This window comes from Biomphalaria glabrata, chromosome 16 (assembly GCF_947242115.1).
Source record: "Biomphalaria glabrata chromosome 16, xgBioGlab47.1, whole genome shotgun sequence".
Lineage (NCBI taxonomy): Eukaryota > Metazoa > Mollusca > Gastropoda > Planorbidae > Biomphalaria > Biomphalaria glabrata.
The window spans coordinates 17252038-17271640 of NC_074726.1; the positions used below are offsets into that span (position 1 = coordinate 17252038).

Below are 19603 nucleotides of genomic sequence, written 5' to 3' on the forward strand. Positions count from 1 at the left end.
TATACAAATGAAAATCATGAGAGGGATTATAATGAGGATAGTGAATTTGAACAACTATGGTAATATAATAAAAGAAATGAATAAAAGAAAATAAAATAAGTTTAAATTATTCTCAGGTCTAGTAAATGTAAATGTGTAGACTTCATTAGTGACACAGCTTATACAACAATTGCAATTAAATCTAAATTTGTAGAACCATGGTGTTATTTAGGATACATGAAAAGTGCCAGACTATTAGATGGTAGTGTAAAGAAGTATAAAGCTTGAAGAATTTTTGTTAAGACACCTTTCTTTATAGGCTATTGTAATGGTGTAGCCATACCTAGCTTATATGTTAGGTGACATTACAGGAATTAGATAATGTACATGAGAGACATAGATATGTGGCAAAATAAATAGTCATTTGTTACACAGAAATAGATGACACAGAAATACCAACAAAGACCTATGAATAGCTCATATAAAAGAAACATAACTTGCTATAATTGTAATAAGCAAGGACATTTTGCCAGAGATTATTGGAACATGGCATATAAGAATCAGAAAATTGCAAGTTCTCATTAATGTAGAAAAAGTGAAAGAATAAATCAAAAGAGAACTAAGTACAGTGAGACTATAAAATAAATAAGTACAGAACTTACAGTAATCAAAATGATAATATGACAAGATATGGTGTTTAAAATTAAACTAAGAATTAAGTCTTCTGAATATGGAACCATACACATTTAAACAAGTTGATGATAATAAAATGATCTAAGAAATTGTATAAGTTTTATTTAAAGAGTCGTTATTTGTATTATCACAAAAGTTGAGAAATAATTTGGAACGATTAAATCTAAGTTGAAATATGATAAAGAGTATATGACTATAATGAGTAAATTCTATGAGGTTGGATTCCATAGAATAGTGATGTGTCTAAACTTATAAAGTTACAAAATTAATATTGGGAGTACATACAAGAACTAGATTGACACATGTGTGTTGATGATAATAGTAAATAGTTGTAATGTTATATACTAATATGAGGAACTGATAGATGTAAAAATTATGTATATAGAGGTACATTTTTGTTTTAGATTACATTATTATATGTTAATATTTATTAACATGGCACAACATAACTTAAAATGAAAAAGGGAGGTAATAACTGAAAGTGAAAGTAATTGTAGTAAGCTTCAGAAAGTAAGTATTTTATTAAATATCACATCATTGATCATTATTAAAGTTAGGCCAAAGGAAAATGGTGAGTGAAAGAGAATTGAACTTGGACAATTTTAGGGTGCCAAAATATGTTGTTTATAGAGGTAGTGACAATTGTTCTAACGACGATGTAATGTTATTTATTTGTCCAGGAGATGTTGATTTCACACTATGTATAGACGTACTACAACAGTACAATGCTAAGTGCTAATAATATATTATAAATTTCTTACTTGTTCCATCATCTGATGATGACAACAGGTAAGCTCTATCAGGACTAAAACTAACTGCAAACACAGCACCTTTGTGACCAATTAAAAGTTTATTATCTGATGCAGTCTTGTCATCAAATATTCTTTCCATGACATCATCTGAAATTAAATGATAGAATCTACTTTGGTATAATCATCTTAAAAAACAAACATCATGTGAAATCTTGTTCATCATAAGTATCCAATTAAAGCTTGCCAAGCTAGTGTCACGATTTTATTTGTAGAGAAAGTTGTATTTTATTTTCTTCACAATCATCTGATTTATGTGAATGCAAAAGAGCCGTTAATATAGTTCCATCACCACTAGTACACAATGAAATGACACAGTGCTTTATTTAACTTTCAAAAGTTTAATACTTTTAAACTCAAAGAACAAACATTTACAGTACAATATTTAGATGCTTTAAGGGCATATAAAGTGCAGCCCAGTTAACACTCCGATTATTCTGAAAGAAACTAGAGCCACTGTGCAGAGGACAGCATGAAACTGGGTCAATTAGTACTGGGTAGAGCTCAGTGAAAGTATTCAGCTTGAAGCCCAAACAGTCAACATCAGAGGAATGTATGACAGAATCAAAAGGCTCACAAACCTGCACAAAACAAGTCATCACCTCTTAAATCAATCACTAGGTAAATCATCAGACACAAGAACTAACAAATGCACAGATGGGTCAAACACGAAGCAGGACATTTTGGCGCAGCCGTTTTGGCACATGGGACATTTTGGCCCGAAATGTTTTTGGTCACATTGTTTACGTTCATTGTATTATTTCTTTAAAAAGAATTATACATATCTATGTTTTGTATGTGTGTTTGTGTTGAACATATATTTCATGTACAGAACAAGAGATATTTATGTCAGTTATTTTTGCTGTTTAAGTTTGTCATTTAATTATTGTTCAATCACTAATATTACACAAGACCAGTATGCCATCCATACTTCAGTGTGCATGAAATATTCAAAGTTTTTAAGACTTTTTTTTTTCGGGGGTGGGGGGTGGGGTGGTGGTGGGGGATGTTAGAATGTATACTTTGTTTATCTTGATATAATATAGTGAAAAAAATCTGTCTATTATACATTTTTAAACACATTTTTAAGCGAAAAACAGTAGTAGTTTTTGTACATTATATATAAGTTATTAGAGGATTTATTTTTCATATTTATATTTTTTATATCTGCTAACAAAACTTATAATATGTAAACTATGAGATGTCCATTAATCAATGTTACTTCTCATTAGGGGTCTACCGGATAGTCGCTCCGGCTTCGGCCAAATATTCAGCAATTTTTCACCATTTGGCAATATTAGGCTTCGGCCGAATATCACTGCTAAATAGTTGACAGGATAGTAAAAACTACACTGTAGTACCTATATTTCTAATAATATTGTTAGACGCCTCTGCGCTAAGTCTTTTCCAGATAAGTCAAATGAAGGTAACACTTAAATAGCGAAACAACGCAGGCGAAAAGCCAACAATATAAGAGTAGTTGACGCTGATAAACGATGTTGAACAAGAAGTTTAATACTTATGAAGGGAACCGTCGAATATGGTCAAACTAAATCTCTACAGCAATAAAAACATGCCAATATTCATAAAGTGGACATGATTCAATAATGTCAGTTCTGAAATACATAAAAGTTTATATTTCAAATAAAAGAATGTCTTTTAAAACTATGACAATGCACCAAACATGTTTTAGTACAAAGGCAAAGTGTGTTAATCTAAATAGAAATAAAACTTAACATTATAAATTTGCATTACATACATAGCAGCGATGGCTGGCACATTTAAATTTTTGTCTTGATCTTTGAGTGGTCTAGTTAACATAATATTCCAAAACTACGTCACGCTGACCAGACATCTGTCTAGATGTGCGGGTATATCTCCAGAGTTAGAGATGAATAACCCCCACCTTCTTTTGTTTGTTTAGTCCATAACATTGAGTTCATAGATAGACAAGTGACCACATTAAGCCAGATATCAACATGTTGACACTGTCTAGAGGTCACACTTTATAAGAGAACTGAGTTTGTTTACTTGGAGAAGAATCTCTATTAAGGGGACTGGACTTCAAGTCGCACCACTACACATGTAGCAAGGGTAGAGATGAACAACTCCCACCCCCTTTTATTTGTTTAGTCCATCACATTGAGTTCATTGATGGACAGGTACCACAAGTCAAATACGATGGACGTAGTTTACGCGAGGGAACTGAGTTTGTTTACTTAGTAGCTAATCTTAATTAGGGGCTGGACTTCAAGCCACACCTCTTCAGGGGTAACTGGACAATGACTTTGCTTATTTGGAGAAAAATCTCAATCACGTGGCTGGACTACAGGCCACACCTCTTCACGAATGCCTTGTTTGCTTACTTGGATATAAATCTCAATTAGTAAGCTGGACTAAAGATCACACAGCTAAACAAGAGACCTTTTGCTATACAGAGAACAAACCGATTTCATAGCCCAGTAAGCCAGTAACTAATTATTTTGTAGAATGGAAAAACACAACTTGGTAAGAAAGCATACTACACTGTAATTAAATATTACGGTTGATTTACTTTTCCTAACATGTTAAATTGAATATTAATCATTCGTTAAGTGTCTTGATTTGATAACAATATTCTTAATAATTTGAGATCGTCAAGTAACTCTTCATTAATACTATTTTTTTTTACTTACGACACGTACTTAGCCAGCGTGTATCAGACCGGGACGACTTTTTACACACCTGATACCCATAGGCCTACTACGTGCCATTTTATTTAAAGAGCCGCAATTAAATCTAGCAAACAAAGAAAAAAATGTGTTGGAGAGTTAAGAAACACTTAACCTCTGTAACTAGTGTACGGGTATAATTTATTTACATGCTTGTACAAAGGCAATGTGTTATTTTTTTAGCCTGACCTCTCAACACTATTGCATATGCTCAAGGAAAAAAAAAAACGTGATGGTCAACACCATCAACTATACACACTACACTAGGACTACATTTGTAGGCCCATTACCTCTATCTGACCAGGTAGTTTAAATCTGTCAAACACACAGTCTATTTTTTTTTTTTGGGCAGGGAGGGTGTGGATGAGTTGTTTTTTTTCCTTTTATATTTAGTTTTCCTAATACTCTTAGATCTATATAGCTGTAGATTTAAATATAGATCTCAATAATAGACCAGACTACAATTTGATCTATGCTTCGGCATCATCTAAGGTTCAAGCTATAAATTGGTATAATTGATATTTACAAAATATCGTTTACCGCAAATGAATTAATCTAAAACAATGAGTGCCCTAACCCTTGAAGCCAGAACCAGAAGCAGTCCTTGGACTTTTAATTACAAGCCTGTTGACCAGTTGTTGGTCTGAAATTCATGAACACATACATTCACCCACTATACATACCAGAATGCACTTTACCTTTGAGAGATTTACATTAGTAACTAGTTAAATATATATTTACATATTTTACATTGACCATGCCACACCCCCACCCTTTACAGTTGGTGGACTCGTACATAATACACACTCAAACTACACAGATTAGTTTGTGATAGGCCTATCTGTTTGTAAATACTGTTAAGGTTTAATTCATCAATCATTAACAGAGTTTAAAGCAATAAGGTAAATAAAAAGAAAACTATTATTACGAATATAGGTATGTTATTTAACATTTTTGCGAAATGCTCAGTAACACAAGCTATTTACAAGACATGTAGGTATTCGGCTACGGCCGAATATCTTATTTTACTATCGGGTCATATTTGGCTCTAGCCGGTGCACCCTTACTTATCATTTACTGCATGTAAATTTTGTGTTTAACATCATTTTCTTTAATAGACATTTTAGCTTGTGTAAACAATATGTTTAAATGTTCGTGCTGCACCGCATGATAAAAAAAAAATACTCCCAAGGTAGATCAGATTATTATCTAATAATAAAAGTTTGTGTACAGACAAGGACACACATATATTTGATTAGCAATGACTTGTTTTTTTTTAAATTTATTTCTATTTTTTTTAGTGGCATTTTCATACTTACATATTTTCGTGTTCATTTGCATACTAAATAGGCAAGATTTCTGTAACACAGAACAACTTTTGACCTGATTGGTTAAAATTATTATAAGACAAGCTAAGCAGATTATTTTTAAATGAGGCAACAATCAATGTAAAACACTGTCTTTTGATCACTTTATACTTGTCATATGAGAGCTTTATTTGGAATGCTCATTTAGACACCAACAGTTGTAATTTACACATACAGATACAAATTTTAAGCCTAGATAAGAAAAGAAGTATAAATGGTTTTACCAGCTTCTTTATCAATATTGTCAAGGTCCTCAGGATCTTTCATCTCCCTTAACCTATTTGGAGTAAGTGACCACACTCGGACATTGCCATCAGAAAAACCGGCTGCTAATAAGCTTGTATCATCTGATACATCCACACTTGTCACTCTAATACAAAAACACATTTCTTTAGAAACTTTTCATTAAGTAGAACTGATGTGTGAAAAAAAATACACATGCTAGCTTAAACTCAATTTCAAGCTAATTAAAAAGAAGTTAACCTTAAAAATAAAAAAATTAAAAATTAAAAATGTCTTTAAATCTCCAATCAAAGATGAACTAATAAAGAAAAACAACCTACATTTTAATAAGGATCAAGAAAGTTTTGTGTGCAAGTAGAAGACAACAGATGTCATTTAGTTCTATTGCAAAAACAATATATTAAATACTCACACGTTTATTCATTCTATGACTCATAAGATTAACAGCTATTTAAGTATGACAAATAAAATCTAAAAATAAATTTAATATAAAAAATGCATCAATGTGAAGAAACTAAAAGATTAAAAAATAGTATATAATCACAAACTTCATACCCTTGATAAGAATTTAGAAAAGTGTAGAAACAAACAGATGGTAAATGATTAGAATCAAGTTTAACTCTTTTTTTTGCGTCCCTAAGTGCTATCGCTCTTTCTCTAAAATCTTGATCTTTCCTTTGAAAAAAAAAGTTCTTTATTATTTACATCTAATAAAAATAAATAATAAAAATCAAAACTATTTGACCAATCTTGATAAAACTTTGCAGAAATGTTCCTTAGATACTAATGGTAAAACTAACATATGCAAAGTAGACCTAAAACAAACTGAAGACCCAAAAAAAAAAGTTGCCAACTCTATGAAAGTATTAGTATTTCACAGATTTAGGTAAATAACCATGTTTACATGTGACACAACAGAAAAGTCACATTTATATGCCCGCATGTGCAGAGCAGAACATCTCACGATCTTTGATTCACCAAGGCTAAATCTAATTTTGTACTTTGACACGTGAACAAACCAAATATTCATTAGATTAATAAAAATTAACCTTCAAATTTGTGTTTCAAAAACATTTGAATATAAATATGTTTTGTAACTGCAACTTCAGCCCATATAGCCATGTTGACATACATTTCATTTGCTCCATTCACAATATTGCGTGCCCCTTATATGCGCAGCGCAGTAATACAATCAAATAACGTTAAAAGTCATAATATCGTGTGCAGACAACATACACAGCGCAGTGTGAAAAAGTCTTTATTCTGAATTTCATTGGACATAGGTCAACATGAATTCAAGGTATTTAGTCATTTATTTCTTAGATTCTAGATCTACATAAAATTTAACTAAAATTGTTACTTTAATAGTTAGATTCACACATTCACTTAAGTTATAATTTTTTTTATAGCGCTTCCTATGGTATTTACTAAGGTAATGCAACTTGAGGTCAAGAACTTGCAGCACTAGATAAAAAAAAAAAATGTTGACTTTTGAATAATAATATTGAATAATTAAACATTATTTTAGACTTAAATGTTTAATATTTTACTTTCTATTCATTTGACTATACTGTAAATTAAAAATACTTATTTAAAAAATAGATATATATCCTATTTTGGTCTAATAAACTATCTTGTATTTTTTTAATATTCCTAAAGATAACTTTCCAGTTTTAGATAGAGTGGTTTCAATAGTTAATCAAATGTAGAAAAGACAATTAGATCTATTATTGTCTACACTATTCTATTGGTAGTTTTAGTTTTTTTGTTTCTAATACACTAGATTAGTGACTATATCAGTGAAACGCAAATTAAGACCAGTGAGCAATATCAGGCTAGTAAATTATAAAACAGATCTTCATTACATAACAGGCTCCATTTACATACCACAAGGATATGATTAAACTGGGTATGTATAAATGCCAAATTAGTCCAAATTACAATGCTTTAATAAAGGACTTAATGTGGGTAAAAGTTTGTGTGCGACCCCATTCCTAATTTTATTTTCATGCTGCCCTCTAGAAAACGTTGCCCACCACTTATCTGATTGATTTAATTGTTTTGTAAAGTGCCCTTCTCTCATTCAAGGCCTCATGGAAGAAACTTTTCCCTTTGGTTAAATGATGAAGTGTATTCCATTGTAAGGGAACTCGGGGTGCTGAGTTCCTTACTACATACATATGGCTCGATGATCTAGGGTATGATTCTCACAGGCAGACCTTAACATGCGTAAATGTTACAAAATATCACTCAACGGAGTATAAAATTAGTATTTATTTACAGTCAACAGCAAGTACACATATAATAATTGAATGCATAGTCATTAATAACTGAGATACTAAAACGTGCCCATCTGACACACTACAGGGTGCTTAGACTAGATTCATTGGACAAAAGGCTATCAATGCCATACATAATATTACCCACTAATAGTCAGTTCTCATACATAACAATGAATAGAAATATAAGTTATAAACATCTCCTTACGCTAGGCATAAAACTGGTAAATACAACACAAGCACCCTACTACAAGCATCCAACTGCTAGACTGACCGCTAGAAACCTAATTGTCCCCCCCTTGAAAATCCCGTGATAAAACAATTCACACACCAACCAATAAAATAAACAAACACACACACAATCTCACATCTTACACACCCACGCTCTTGACATCCATGTACCATGCATTGCACTTCTCTTGTATAGTATGAATCATCTGGTGGAACATTCTTTCAAATAAATTATTTTAAATTATATTCTTACATTAAATGCATTACTTAAATTATATTTCTCTAACATACATACTTAATGCCAACTTCAGGTAAAGTGCAGAGAACAAAGGATGCCTTTGTATATTGCGTTCATTGACCTGACAAAGACCTTCGATCTAGTCAGCAGAGATGGCCTCTTTTAAAATTTTTACAGATAATAGGCTGTCCACCCAAGCTATTAAATGTAATTGTATCTTTCCACCAAAATATGATGGGTACAGTGCAATTCAACAGTGCCAGCTCTGAAAGTTTCAGTATAAACAGCGGAGTTAAACAAGGATGTGTCTTGGCCCTAACCCTCTTTGGAATACTATTTTCACTGCTAATCCACAATGCATTTGACAAATCCACCAAGGGCATCTATCTCCATTCCAGATTTGATGACAAACTCCTAAATATTGCTAGACTGAGGGCCAAAACTAAAATCAGAACCACCCTCGTAAGAGATGTTATTTGTGGATGACGCAGCGGTAGTGGCACACACACACACTAATGTCCTGCTTCTCTCAGGCCTGTAAAGAATATGGCTTAACTATTAGCACGAAGAAAACAAATGTTATTGGGACCACCTGCTACAGCACCACCCTCCAACCTCATAGATGATAACAAGCTGGACAAAGTAATTGAGTTCTGCTATCTGGGATCCACAATTCAATATGACCTGTCTCTAGAAGAGGAGATAAAAAAACGCATAGGGAAGGCTGCATCAACCTTTGCTAGACTAAGGCCAAGAGTTTGGGAAAACCAGAAGCTCACTACAGTGACCAAAATGGAAGTCTACAAGGCATGCGTTATGAGTACACTACTGTATGGCAGTGAATCATGGACCACCTACGAAAAGCAAGAGAGAAAACTTAACTCATTCCATTGGCGATGTCTCCCTAGGATCTTGAAAATCACATGGAAAGAAAAAGTGTGCAATACTGAGATCCTTGTGCGAACAGGTATTCCCAGCATCTTTACAGCCCTCAGACAACGCCGCTTGTGCTGGCTTGGACATGTTCGCCAGATGAAGGACAATCGCATCCCGAAAGTCATCCTCTACAGACAACTCGCGACTGACTCAAGAAAAACTGATCACCTCCACTTCCGTTACATAGATGTAATAAAACGGGACCTCAAATCAGTGAACAATAATATCGACCAATGGGAAGACATAGCTCTAGACCGCACCAGATGGAGAGAGACAGTGACCAAGAAAGCTATGGACAGTGAAAGAACATGGGTCTCAGCTCAGGAAGAAAAATGTATAATACGAAAAATGGCCAGCTCCTCTACCACCGAAGCAAAAGCCACCTTAACCTGCAATATTTGTGGATGGGAGTATCTCTCCAAAAAAGGGCTCCATAGCCACATGAGGAAGTGTGCGAGATGAACCATAGTCATTCTACGACTAAAGGAGGCCAACAACAATGCATTATTTCTCATTTAAAACAAAAGTTAACATTTTATTTACTTAATTTAGTAATACACATTTTTTTAAATATTATTTTAGAAAAAAAAAGAAATTTCCAAAAATATGTTTAAAATATAATGAAAAATCCTTTTTTAATAAAGTTTCCCGTTTTTTTACTATTAATAGTGCATAGTTGTAAAAATGGTGTATTTTAATGAAAAAAGTGCTAGCATAGTTAATTTTTAATATTTTATTGCTTTCAGAAAATAAAAAAAATAGCTGTTGCATCAGAACTTAAAGATCTAAAATATGATATCTGATTTTCATTATCTTCTAGTTTTAGAGTCGGACATAAGGGCAAAATAATTTGTTTATTGTGTTAATTCATATGCTGCTAACTCAGAGGTGTCCTTGGAAAGATGACAGACAGACCCCACATAAGCTAAAAGGGCTATATCCCTTAAGGTGGCCGCTAAAAATTGGTGCATGAAAAAAAAAAAGGTTGGACACCTCTGAATTAGCAGCATATGAATTAACACAATAAACAAATTATTCTGCCCTTATGTCAGACAATTCTTGGAGAACTGATTGGTATTTCTATTGTCTATTATTAATTTCGTTGTTAACAAGATCAGATAAATATTGTCATTGAATCATCTGTGCAAACAGTATCTCTAAATTAAATTCAACTTAAAAATTAATACCTACAGTTCTGGTAAGGGAATTCTGGTCACAGGAGGAGCATTAGGGTCATTCTTTGACTTCTTCATTAAAGATGGATCTTTTTTAGATTTTTTCTTCTAAAAAAAAAAAAATTATTATCAGATACAAAATGCTAATAAAAAATAAATTAACTTTAGGTGGGAATTTTGTATTATAAAACAGACCTTAGGCTTTTCATCCCCTTCCTGTGCCTCTTCCTCTTCATCTAATGTTATGTTGACATCAGGCTCTTTCAATAAACCATAAAACACTTTTGCTTTGTTTACTGAAAAAGATAAAGATAAACTAATTTAAACAAACAATAACAATGTTTCAATGTGTCCTACTGTTCATGTGACCTACAGTTCAAGATGTTGTATGGGTTAGAAATGTCTGTGTCAAAGGAATCAAATAGCCCTTACGTTACTAAGGAAAGCCACAGTGACATGATGCATCCTAATTAACTGAATTGTTTACGTGCAGGGACAGAAAAGCTTTTTTTTTCCTTTGCATACTTTTTTTTTTTACAAATATTAAATTTAGTAATAAATCTAGGTTCTTGGTTTGATTCTACATCCCCAACTATATTAAAAGTAATTGATGTTAATGCTGTCTGTCTCTGATTGCAAGTTTCAATTTGTGGTGGGATTTTTTTTTTCTTATTTTTTTTAGATTACATAAATCTATGATGTGTTGATTGGTGATGAATGTTGAAGTCTTACTTTTTGGGAGGTTGATTGGATTTTTCAATTTGTGCCAATTTGATAATTATTTCAATAAAAAGCAGTTCCATGTTGGCTGATCAGTTGTAGGTCTGGGATAGATATTTATACTAGGTTAATTAGGTATTAAATTTTTTTCTAGATTGTAGTCCAGATTCAGGTTTGATCAAGATTTGAATCTAAATCTAGTTCAAGCTAGCTTATCTATTTGTCTATAATTGTACAACTACTATCTTATCTTATATAATACAGATGTTACTTGAAAAAGGAAGATGATTACGTCCTACACGTCATGCATTTAGTCATGCATGTTAACCAATGACTTAATTCTGCCAAGTCACTGGTTTTCCTGGCTGACTCAGGCAACCCTTGCCATGCTCTAATAGCACTAGGGAAGAAGCAGCATTTGTACAAATTTGTCCTAGCATATGGAACGAGGAATGTGCCTTTATCTTTGTGTCTTTCTGAGTATTTTATTAGATTTTGTTATTGTATTTGAAGATTATGGTTCAGTGTTTTATGGTTTATGATGTTGCTACATATTATGTGTTCTAGGATTTTACATGTGATGCTGGTTAGTAATACTGGTCTGTAGTTTCCTGGGTAAGATTTTTCTCCTTTTTTAAATAGGGGGGGGGGGGGGGTGACGTTAGCTTCTTTCCAGTCGCTTGGTACTCTGCCCTGGTTAAGAAATGAAAAAGTATTTTGAACACTGGTGCTAGCTCATTACTAAGTTCTTTGAGTAATGTAGCTGGAATATCATCAGGTCCAAAAGCTTTATTCAGTTTGCTAATAGTTTTCGGATCCCTTGTTCTTGTACTTCTATGTCTACTATGTTGTTTACTTGGTTCAAATTAAGTAATATGTCTTTGTCTCCTGGTGCTGAGAATGCTGATGCAAAGTATTTATTTAACATGTTAGCTTTAGTTTCATTATCATTATGTGTTTGTTAGCTTTAGATTCATTTTCATTATGTGTTAAGTTTTAATGGTGCTACTCCAGTTGTTTCCATTTTATTAGACGTTATGTATGACCATAGGTTTTTGTTGTTATCCTTAGTTATTACATTGTTTATGTATTCATTTTGCAGCTGTCCGCTTATTTTTTGGGTTATATGTTTAATTTTAATATACTTTTTACAAAGTTTCTTTAATCTATTATTAAACCAGCATTTATTTATTTTGTTTGATGAGTATTTAGTTGGTAAATGATTTTCTATAATGTTTTTAAGAGTTTTTAATGAAATTCCAGAGGTTATCAAATGGTTGGTTAATGTCTTTTTCTGATAAGATTGTTTGTTGAAAGTTTAATGCAGCTTGGTGTAGTTGTGTTAGTGTTACGTTCCTTTCTAAGATGAGACTCTTAACAGTACATTAACACTAAAACAACAACATCATCGTTTATAACTCATTTGATTTTCATGAACACTAAAACACTATTTTATTTCTATTTCTCCATTTTTGGTTCTCCTCTCCTTTCAACATGCATTCGCACCATTTCAAATTTACACTAACAGGCACATATAACAGTTAGGTTGTATTTGTTCCTGAGTAAGATTTACTAGATCCAGATAGTCAAGATATTTTTTGTTAGGGTAATAATAACAATTAATCAGATCTATTATTGTTATATTATTTTACCCTGGTCCTGGTCTGGTTATGATTATTAATTTAAAAAATAGCAAAAGATTAAAGCATTTAGATGTTTATTTTTTTTTTAAAGGGATAGGATAGTCTTAGTCTTTCAATTAGGGAAACACCACCAATTCTGAAGCCTTTTTTGTATATGCATCAATAACTTTCAATAAAATAATATTCCTATTTGCATAGTAATTTGAAGCATTCTAGTATAGAGACAGATTTTATCATTTAACTTATGACATCAATAATCTGTCTATAAATTTAAATATAAAATAATCTGTTGCTTCTAAAAAGTCTTGCCTTTCCAGAGTTGACTGTAAAGTCATAACGAATTCTTCCACAAAATAAGTAAAATATCTGGGTGCAGCCAAAATCTCTTCAGACTGAAAGACATTAGCTGGGCCTTTCAGATGGACAGTACAAATATTTTTGATATAATTTCAAGTGATAGCAGCAAATATTTTGTTAAATTGAGTAATTAGTGTATATAAGAATTTTTTCCATAACAATACTAATGAAAGCTGAAGAATAAAGAATAAAAAAATAATATTCATAACTAAATTGTGGTCATACTTACCATCTTTTTCTGCTTCACCTAAGATTCCACCATATGTTGCTTGTATCTGTTGTTGAGTTCGAGGAACACCATCAAATACTGTTTTAAAAAATACATTTTGATTAGATAGATCTACATAAAAATTACAAACATTATGATTAAGTTAAATACAAAGCAAAATTTTTTTTCAATGATAAATACTACCCAATGCTTTATTGGGCTTCAAGTTTACTTAAAAAAACTCAAAATTAATAATTTAATAGCTACTAAGATGAAACAATTTGTGTCTAATTTTTAAGTAAGAAAATATGTAAAAAAAATAGTTAAGTTCCCCTTTTAGGCAGTTGATGTAAAGGTCATCTGTTTCTGTGGCCCACGGTTAATGGGGGTGTCATGTGGCCAGCACAATGACCAACCGTCTTTACTTTTCCCCAATTAATGTCAGGTACCCATTAGAGCTGGGTGGACTCAAGAGGAACCCAAAGATCCTAAAATTAAACATCCCAGTCTTCACCAGGATTTGAACCCGAGATCACCGGTTTGGAAGCCAAACACTTTACTGCTCAGCCACTGCGCTTCCAAGTAAAAAAATAAAAGGTAACTTTAATCTTGGAATTTCTTTCAATTCTGCAAACCCACTTTGTACTTATGAAAAGCTGGAAAGCAAGTCAAATAAAACTTAAGGGAAATTAAACTTAAACATAATTTGTTTTATACAAAAATAAAAAACATTTATTACAATGATAATTGAATCTGAAAGAATTGTAATAACTATACAAACATTTTTGGCTATATTTAATTGATTAAATTAGCAGCTGATATACAGTTCCTCCTTTGTGGTTGAAGATGAGCACATTTGTCATTTCCTATGAACCCGAAAATGGCTATAGAGTCCAATCCTTGCTTTAAAAAGCCTTCTGCACAAATGGCTGGGTTAAGTTGTGTCTAATGCAGATGAGCCTGCTTCTTCTCTCAGCCTTTTCTTAGCTCTGCATTCTTTCATGCTGGCCACTCTCTTTGCCTCATATCTTAAGACTCTTGACACTCAGAACTTCACATCATGAGAAGCAAGTGTTTCCCAGCCGTGAATGTCCATATCACACTCCTTGAGGGAGCACTTAAGGGTGTCTTTGTAACATTTGTGTTGACCCCCCCTGAGAGCACTTTCCTGCACACAGCTTCCCATAATGAAGTTGTTTGGGAAGGCGATTTTCTGGCATACCGACTACAAGGCCCGCCCATTGAAAATGAGACCTTTTATGGTCAAACCAGTTGACTTGATGAATAAATTTAGGAGTTTAGCTTTTTGATGTGGTGGGAATATAAGGACCAGGACACAGAAGCTTATAAGAGTGTAGGGAGGACTACAGCACTGTAGACTTTCACTTTTGTAGATATGCAGAGTTCTCTCCATCGCCATACTTGATCTTCAACCAGCAGTGGCAGGTGCAACACGGAAATATACCTTGTCATCTAGGTTGGTATTTGCTGATATGGTACTTCCCAAATAGACAAACTTTTCAACTTTGCTAGTTTTTGTCCCAGCACTCAAATCTTTTTTTCGTCTTCCATGATCCTTTTGATCCCTCAGCTATGATATAAAAACTACTAAGTGACTGGAGGGATGCTCTGTCATCATGGAGTTCTGAGAATCAATGAAGTAATCAATCACAATTTTGTAACTTGGTACCCAATTCTCATCAAAACCGTAGCATTGGCCTATCTAATGGGACACAATGAACAATTTGATATGCAACTCCTGAGCTCTAGTTAATTTTTTTTTTCATTTTAATTTGTAATTTTATAAATGTTATAAAAAAAAATAATTGGCTAACACAATTAATATGAATCATTTGGTACACCTTCATCATCACTATAGTGAAAGGTTAAACAAGAAGAAATTTAGCTTCTACTTAAGATGTCTAAAAAATGTTTTTTAAAAAGGTTAAAATAGAAAAACAAAGACAAATTAAAATTACCATCAATAAAAAGATGATCTTGAATAATGTTTAACAAAGGAGACAGTCTTTTTTCTTGAAAATGACGCTTCAGATGGGTGTATGAATCTCGAGACATACGTATCACAAACTTGCTAGTCCTAAAAAATTAAATACAGTTGAAAATGTTTTCTGTTACTACCTGCTATTTCTCAAAGGCCACAAACACAAGTATATGAAAAGATTTTGTAACAAAAAATTGTGATAAAACACCATTAACTGGTATCAAAATAAACAAATTATGTATAATAAATAATATTAATAATTGTATGTATTCAACTCTGTTAAAAAACATAAGGAAGGTTGAAAAGGCTTTTTAAAGACATTTAATGGAGCTTTTATCAACTACATACAGAAACAAGAAAAACTTTAAAAATAGTTAAAAAAAAACAAGCTTATAACAAATGTCATCAATTAGTTTGGATCAGTCATTAATTCAATTTGTAATAGAACTAGACCCAAGAGAAGAGAAAAAGAAAGGGATAATTGGTTTTTAAAACCATTTACAGTAAGAAAAAAAAAGGGAATGACCTGAATTCAAACTTGTTGCTCAGTCTCCTCATGCCAATGTATGTGCTAACCACTCTACTAGTGAGGTACTTTAATTACAACTAGAAAAGACTGTATAGTTATAATTGTTTGTTTCAATTTAGAGTGGCAACCTATAAAGGGGACTAATTTAGTTTATACTACCACTTCAGCCAAATACACTTTTTTTTTCCCTTCTTCAGGATACCAAACAAAATATTTAATTACCAATTGTTAATTAACTAATTGGTAATTTTTAAAATTGATTCTTGTGTTGTCAATTAAAAGAAATAATTGTGCGAAATTTCAGCTTGATCCGAGACTGGGTGTCAGAGATATAAGTTACGTGTACAAACTTTTTACCAGATAGCCAACCAGAGTTGATATAAGCTTTGTAAAAAAAAGGTGTAAGCGACTTCCTGTATGAAAAAGGTCTTCAAATTGTAAGGGTACTTCAAAATAAAACTGAGAAAAACCAACAGAGATGATTCCTTATAGTAAAAGAATCTTCTTGAAAAATATGGTGAGATCGATTCCATAAGGTAAACATCAATGCAGAGATGACAAATAAATAAAAAATTTTATTAGCTGATTCAGGTTCTTCTTTAAAAAAATTAATAAATGAAAATCAAATTAATGAATTTCTACCATACTGTCTAGTCTATAACAAATTAATTATATGATCAAGTCAAAATTATTGATAAAATCACACATAATATGAGCTTTGTTTAAAAAATAAGGAAAATGGGTGTAGGACATGCACTAACCATGAGATATATCACCAATACTGACAGAAATAAAAAAAATAGACTTTGCTGGGTAGGTCACCTTGAAAGAATGCCAGAGAACATAGGAACAAAAATTGTATACTGGTACCAGCAAAAACCAAAAGGCATGCGACTCTAAGGCAGACCACAAATACGATGGATTAACGATGTAGAGGCAGATCTACAATTAATTTGGTTTAGGCTAGGACCACTGGGATAGATGGTGGAGTTACAACATGTGAGCAACTAGACCTAAACATGGATGGTTAAAAAGCCTGGAAGCTACTGCACCAGTTAGCTACAAACCCACAACCTATAAAAGTCACTAAGAAACCTTAAAAAAAGTTAAAATCTTTAATAAATACTTTGCTACCATCAACAAATTACAACCAAGAAAAAAAACTTGACATGGTCATTACCATATATATATATCTCCTCCTTTGTGGTCAAAGATGAGCACATTTCTCATTTCCCATGAACACCATATTTTGATATTTTTGGGTTTTGGCAAATTGGCACAATTTAGGCTATGTAGTACCCATAAACCCTCAAGGCTTACTTCCCCGTTATAGCTCAAGATCTAAATGTTATACAGCTAAGTTATTAACAATAGGGTCCATTCATAGCTCAGATAGTAAAAAAAAAATAAAAAATTTATATAATCTAATACAAATCTGTTGTAAATATATATTTACAATTACTTTACCCTATCTCAAATCAAATTTCGTAGTCAACCACACCTCCCAGATAAAGCCCAGAATTTTCTCAGGGTCAACATAACAATACAATGATCCGAGAAAAGATCTAGCTCTTGATCAAAAGCAGTAGATCTAGAACTAGAATAAGCCTGAGGCAGTAACATAAGCCATAAATTGTGTAACTTGACTAAAACGAAACATGTGAACTGAGGCGCGCGGTACTGCGTGGGCTGAAACGCTGTTCGCTTGACTAGATCAAGAATAAGCCGACAAACAGTAGATCTAACATGCAAAGCCATAAATTGCGTGATTTGACCTAATTTCCCTAACTCTAACATCCACTTTTTATTGGTGTGTTTTAGTCGCCTTTGTTTTCAGAAACTGGCATTCCTGTAAAAAGGAATAGGGAAATACGCTAAGCCATAAACTGAAAAATTTGACCTAATTTCCCCTATACTATGTCATCGACCTTGGTTGTCTGGGAAATACTGATCTCGAATGGCTTCGAGATTGTGAAATTTTATAGTCCCTAAAACGCACATTATATCTAAATAATTACAAAGAATATATGTCTAATATTTCGTATGTATGTTTTTTTAAGCATTATGAAACTAAAAAAAAGTATCACACCGGTTTCCGCGTCTGACCCCAAAACCTCTTCAGTTGGTCTTTAAATATGGAGTCGAAAGCAGGATTGGAGTTTAGCTTTACTATATTGCAAGCTTTTTCATTCTGATGTCCATGGGGAGTTCTCAAGCCTCCACATGGAGACTTGGGAATGGTGATTTATGAAAAGTGCCGAGACAGAGCTGCAGGGCAGCATTTTGTATGCACTGAAGTATTTTTAGATACGATTTCCTATCTGCTTCATATGTTATGAATCCATAGTCTAACTTGGATCGGATCAGACTCCAATAAAGCAGCAAGAAGGTATCTCTGTCAGCTCCCCAGTCCATATTGCTGAGTACTCTAACTTGTGGCATTTCTTCTTTAGTTATTCAATATGGGGGAAAAAATTTAATTTTGAATCTAGGGTAAGGCCTAAAAATTTATTAGTTTTAACAACAGGGATCTTCTTTTAGTATAAAAATAAATCAGGGTCTGAATGAATTCCCCTTAAATTACAAAAATGCAGACTAACAGTTTTGGAGTCTAACATAATAGTAATTTCCTTTCTTAAGTATTTATGTTTTTGCCATATGTAAAAATGACAAAGTCATCAACATACAGAAAGCACTCTATGCCAGGGGACAGAGCCTTTATACTGCTGTTTATTTTTATATTTAACAGAGCTACTGAAAGAATGCTGCCCTGATTACACCCATTGCCAGGTCAAAAGTGGTCATAAGCCAGAAGCGGAGTTGCTCACTCAAACCTGAAATTTCCGGTCCTTTAGGAATTCCCTCACAAAGCAGGGAAGGTGTCCCTTAAGCCCCATAAGATCCAGGTCCCATAGAATGTCATGTTTCCAGGTTGTATCATAGTCCTTTTCTATATAAAAAAATACAGCTTCTAGATGTTTTCATCTAATAAATGCAGTCCTGATAAAAGGTTCCAGCCTTACAAGTGGTCAGTTGTTTTCTGCCCCTGCCAAAATCCGCACTGGTAGTTAGAGAATAATTTATTTTTCTCTAGGAATAAGACCAGCCTATTATTTATCATCCTTTCCATTGTTTAGCAGATGCAGCTTGTTAGTACTATTGGGCAATAGTTAGATGAGTCTAACCCATCTCTTCCCAGTTTATGTATTGGTATAACTGTGGCTTCTTCCAACTGTTTGGGAAAGCACCTGTTTGCCATACACAATTATAGATTTTTAGCAGTGTTGTCAATGAGGGTTCAGGAAGATGCTTGAGGAACTGATAGTGGATTTCATCTTCTCCTGATGCTGTGTCATGTGATTTGTCTTCAAGTGAGAACAGCTTCACATTGTTCTCTGATCTGAAATCAATGGGATGTCTTTCCTCCCTGATTTTAACTTTTTGGAATTCTGGAGTGTAGTGTGCAGTGGGTGATTTATCTGC

At 33.0% G+C, this 19603-nt stretch overlaps 1 protein-coding gene across 3 annotated transcripts in view; it reads right to left on the reverse strand.

Annotated features, from left to right (window-relative positions):
• The window catches only part of LOC106058453 (transcription initiation factor TFIID subunit 5-like), a 63938-nt gene that overhangs the window by 22354 nt on the left and 21981 nt on the right, over window positions 1–19603 (reverse strand). For 2 of the 3 annotated variants that reach the window (XM_056014373.1, XM_056014374.1), the window contains exons 7-13: window positions 15569–15687; window positions 13611–13688; window positions 10857–10957; window positions 10678–10769; window positions 6358–6477; window positions 5784–5929; window positions 1434–1571 (exon numbers count right to left, since the gene is read on the reverse strand). In XM_056014373.1, the coding sequence (XP_055870348.1) occupies window positions 1434–1571; window positions 5784–5929; window positions 6358–6477; window positions 10678–10769; window positions 10857–10957; window positions 13611–13688; window positions 15569–15687 (794 nt within the window). The remainder of the gene's footprint in view (window positions 1–1433; window positions 1572–5783; window positions 5930–6357; window positions 6478–10677; window positions 10770–10856; window positions 10958–13610; window positions 13689–15568; window positions 15688–19603) is intronic. The other variant, XM_056014375.1, reaches the window with a different exon arrangement.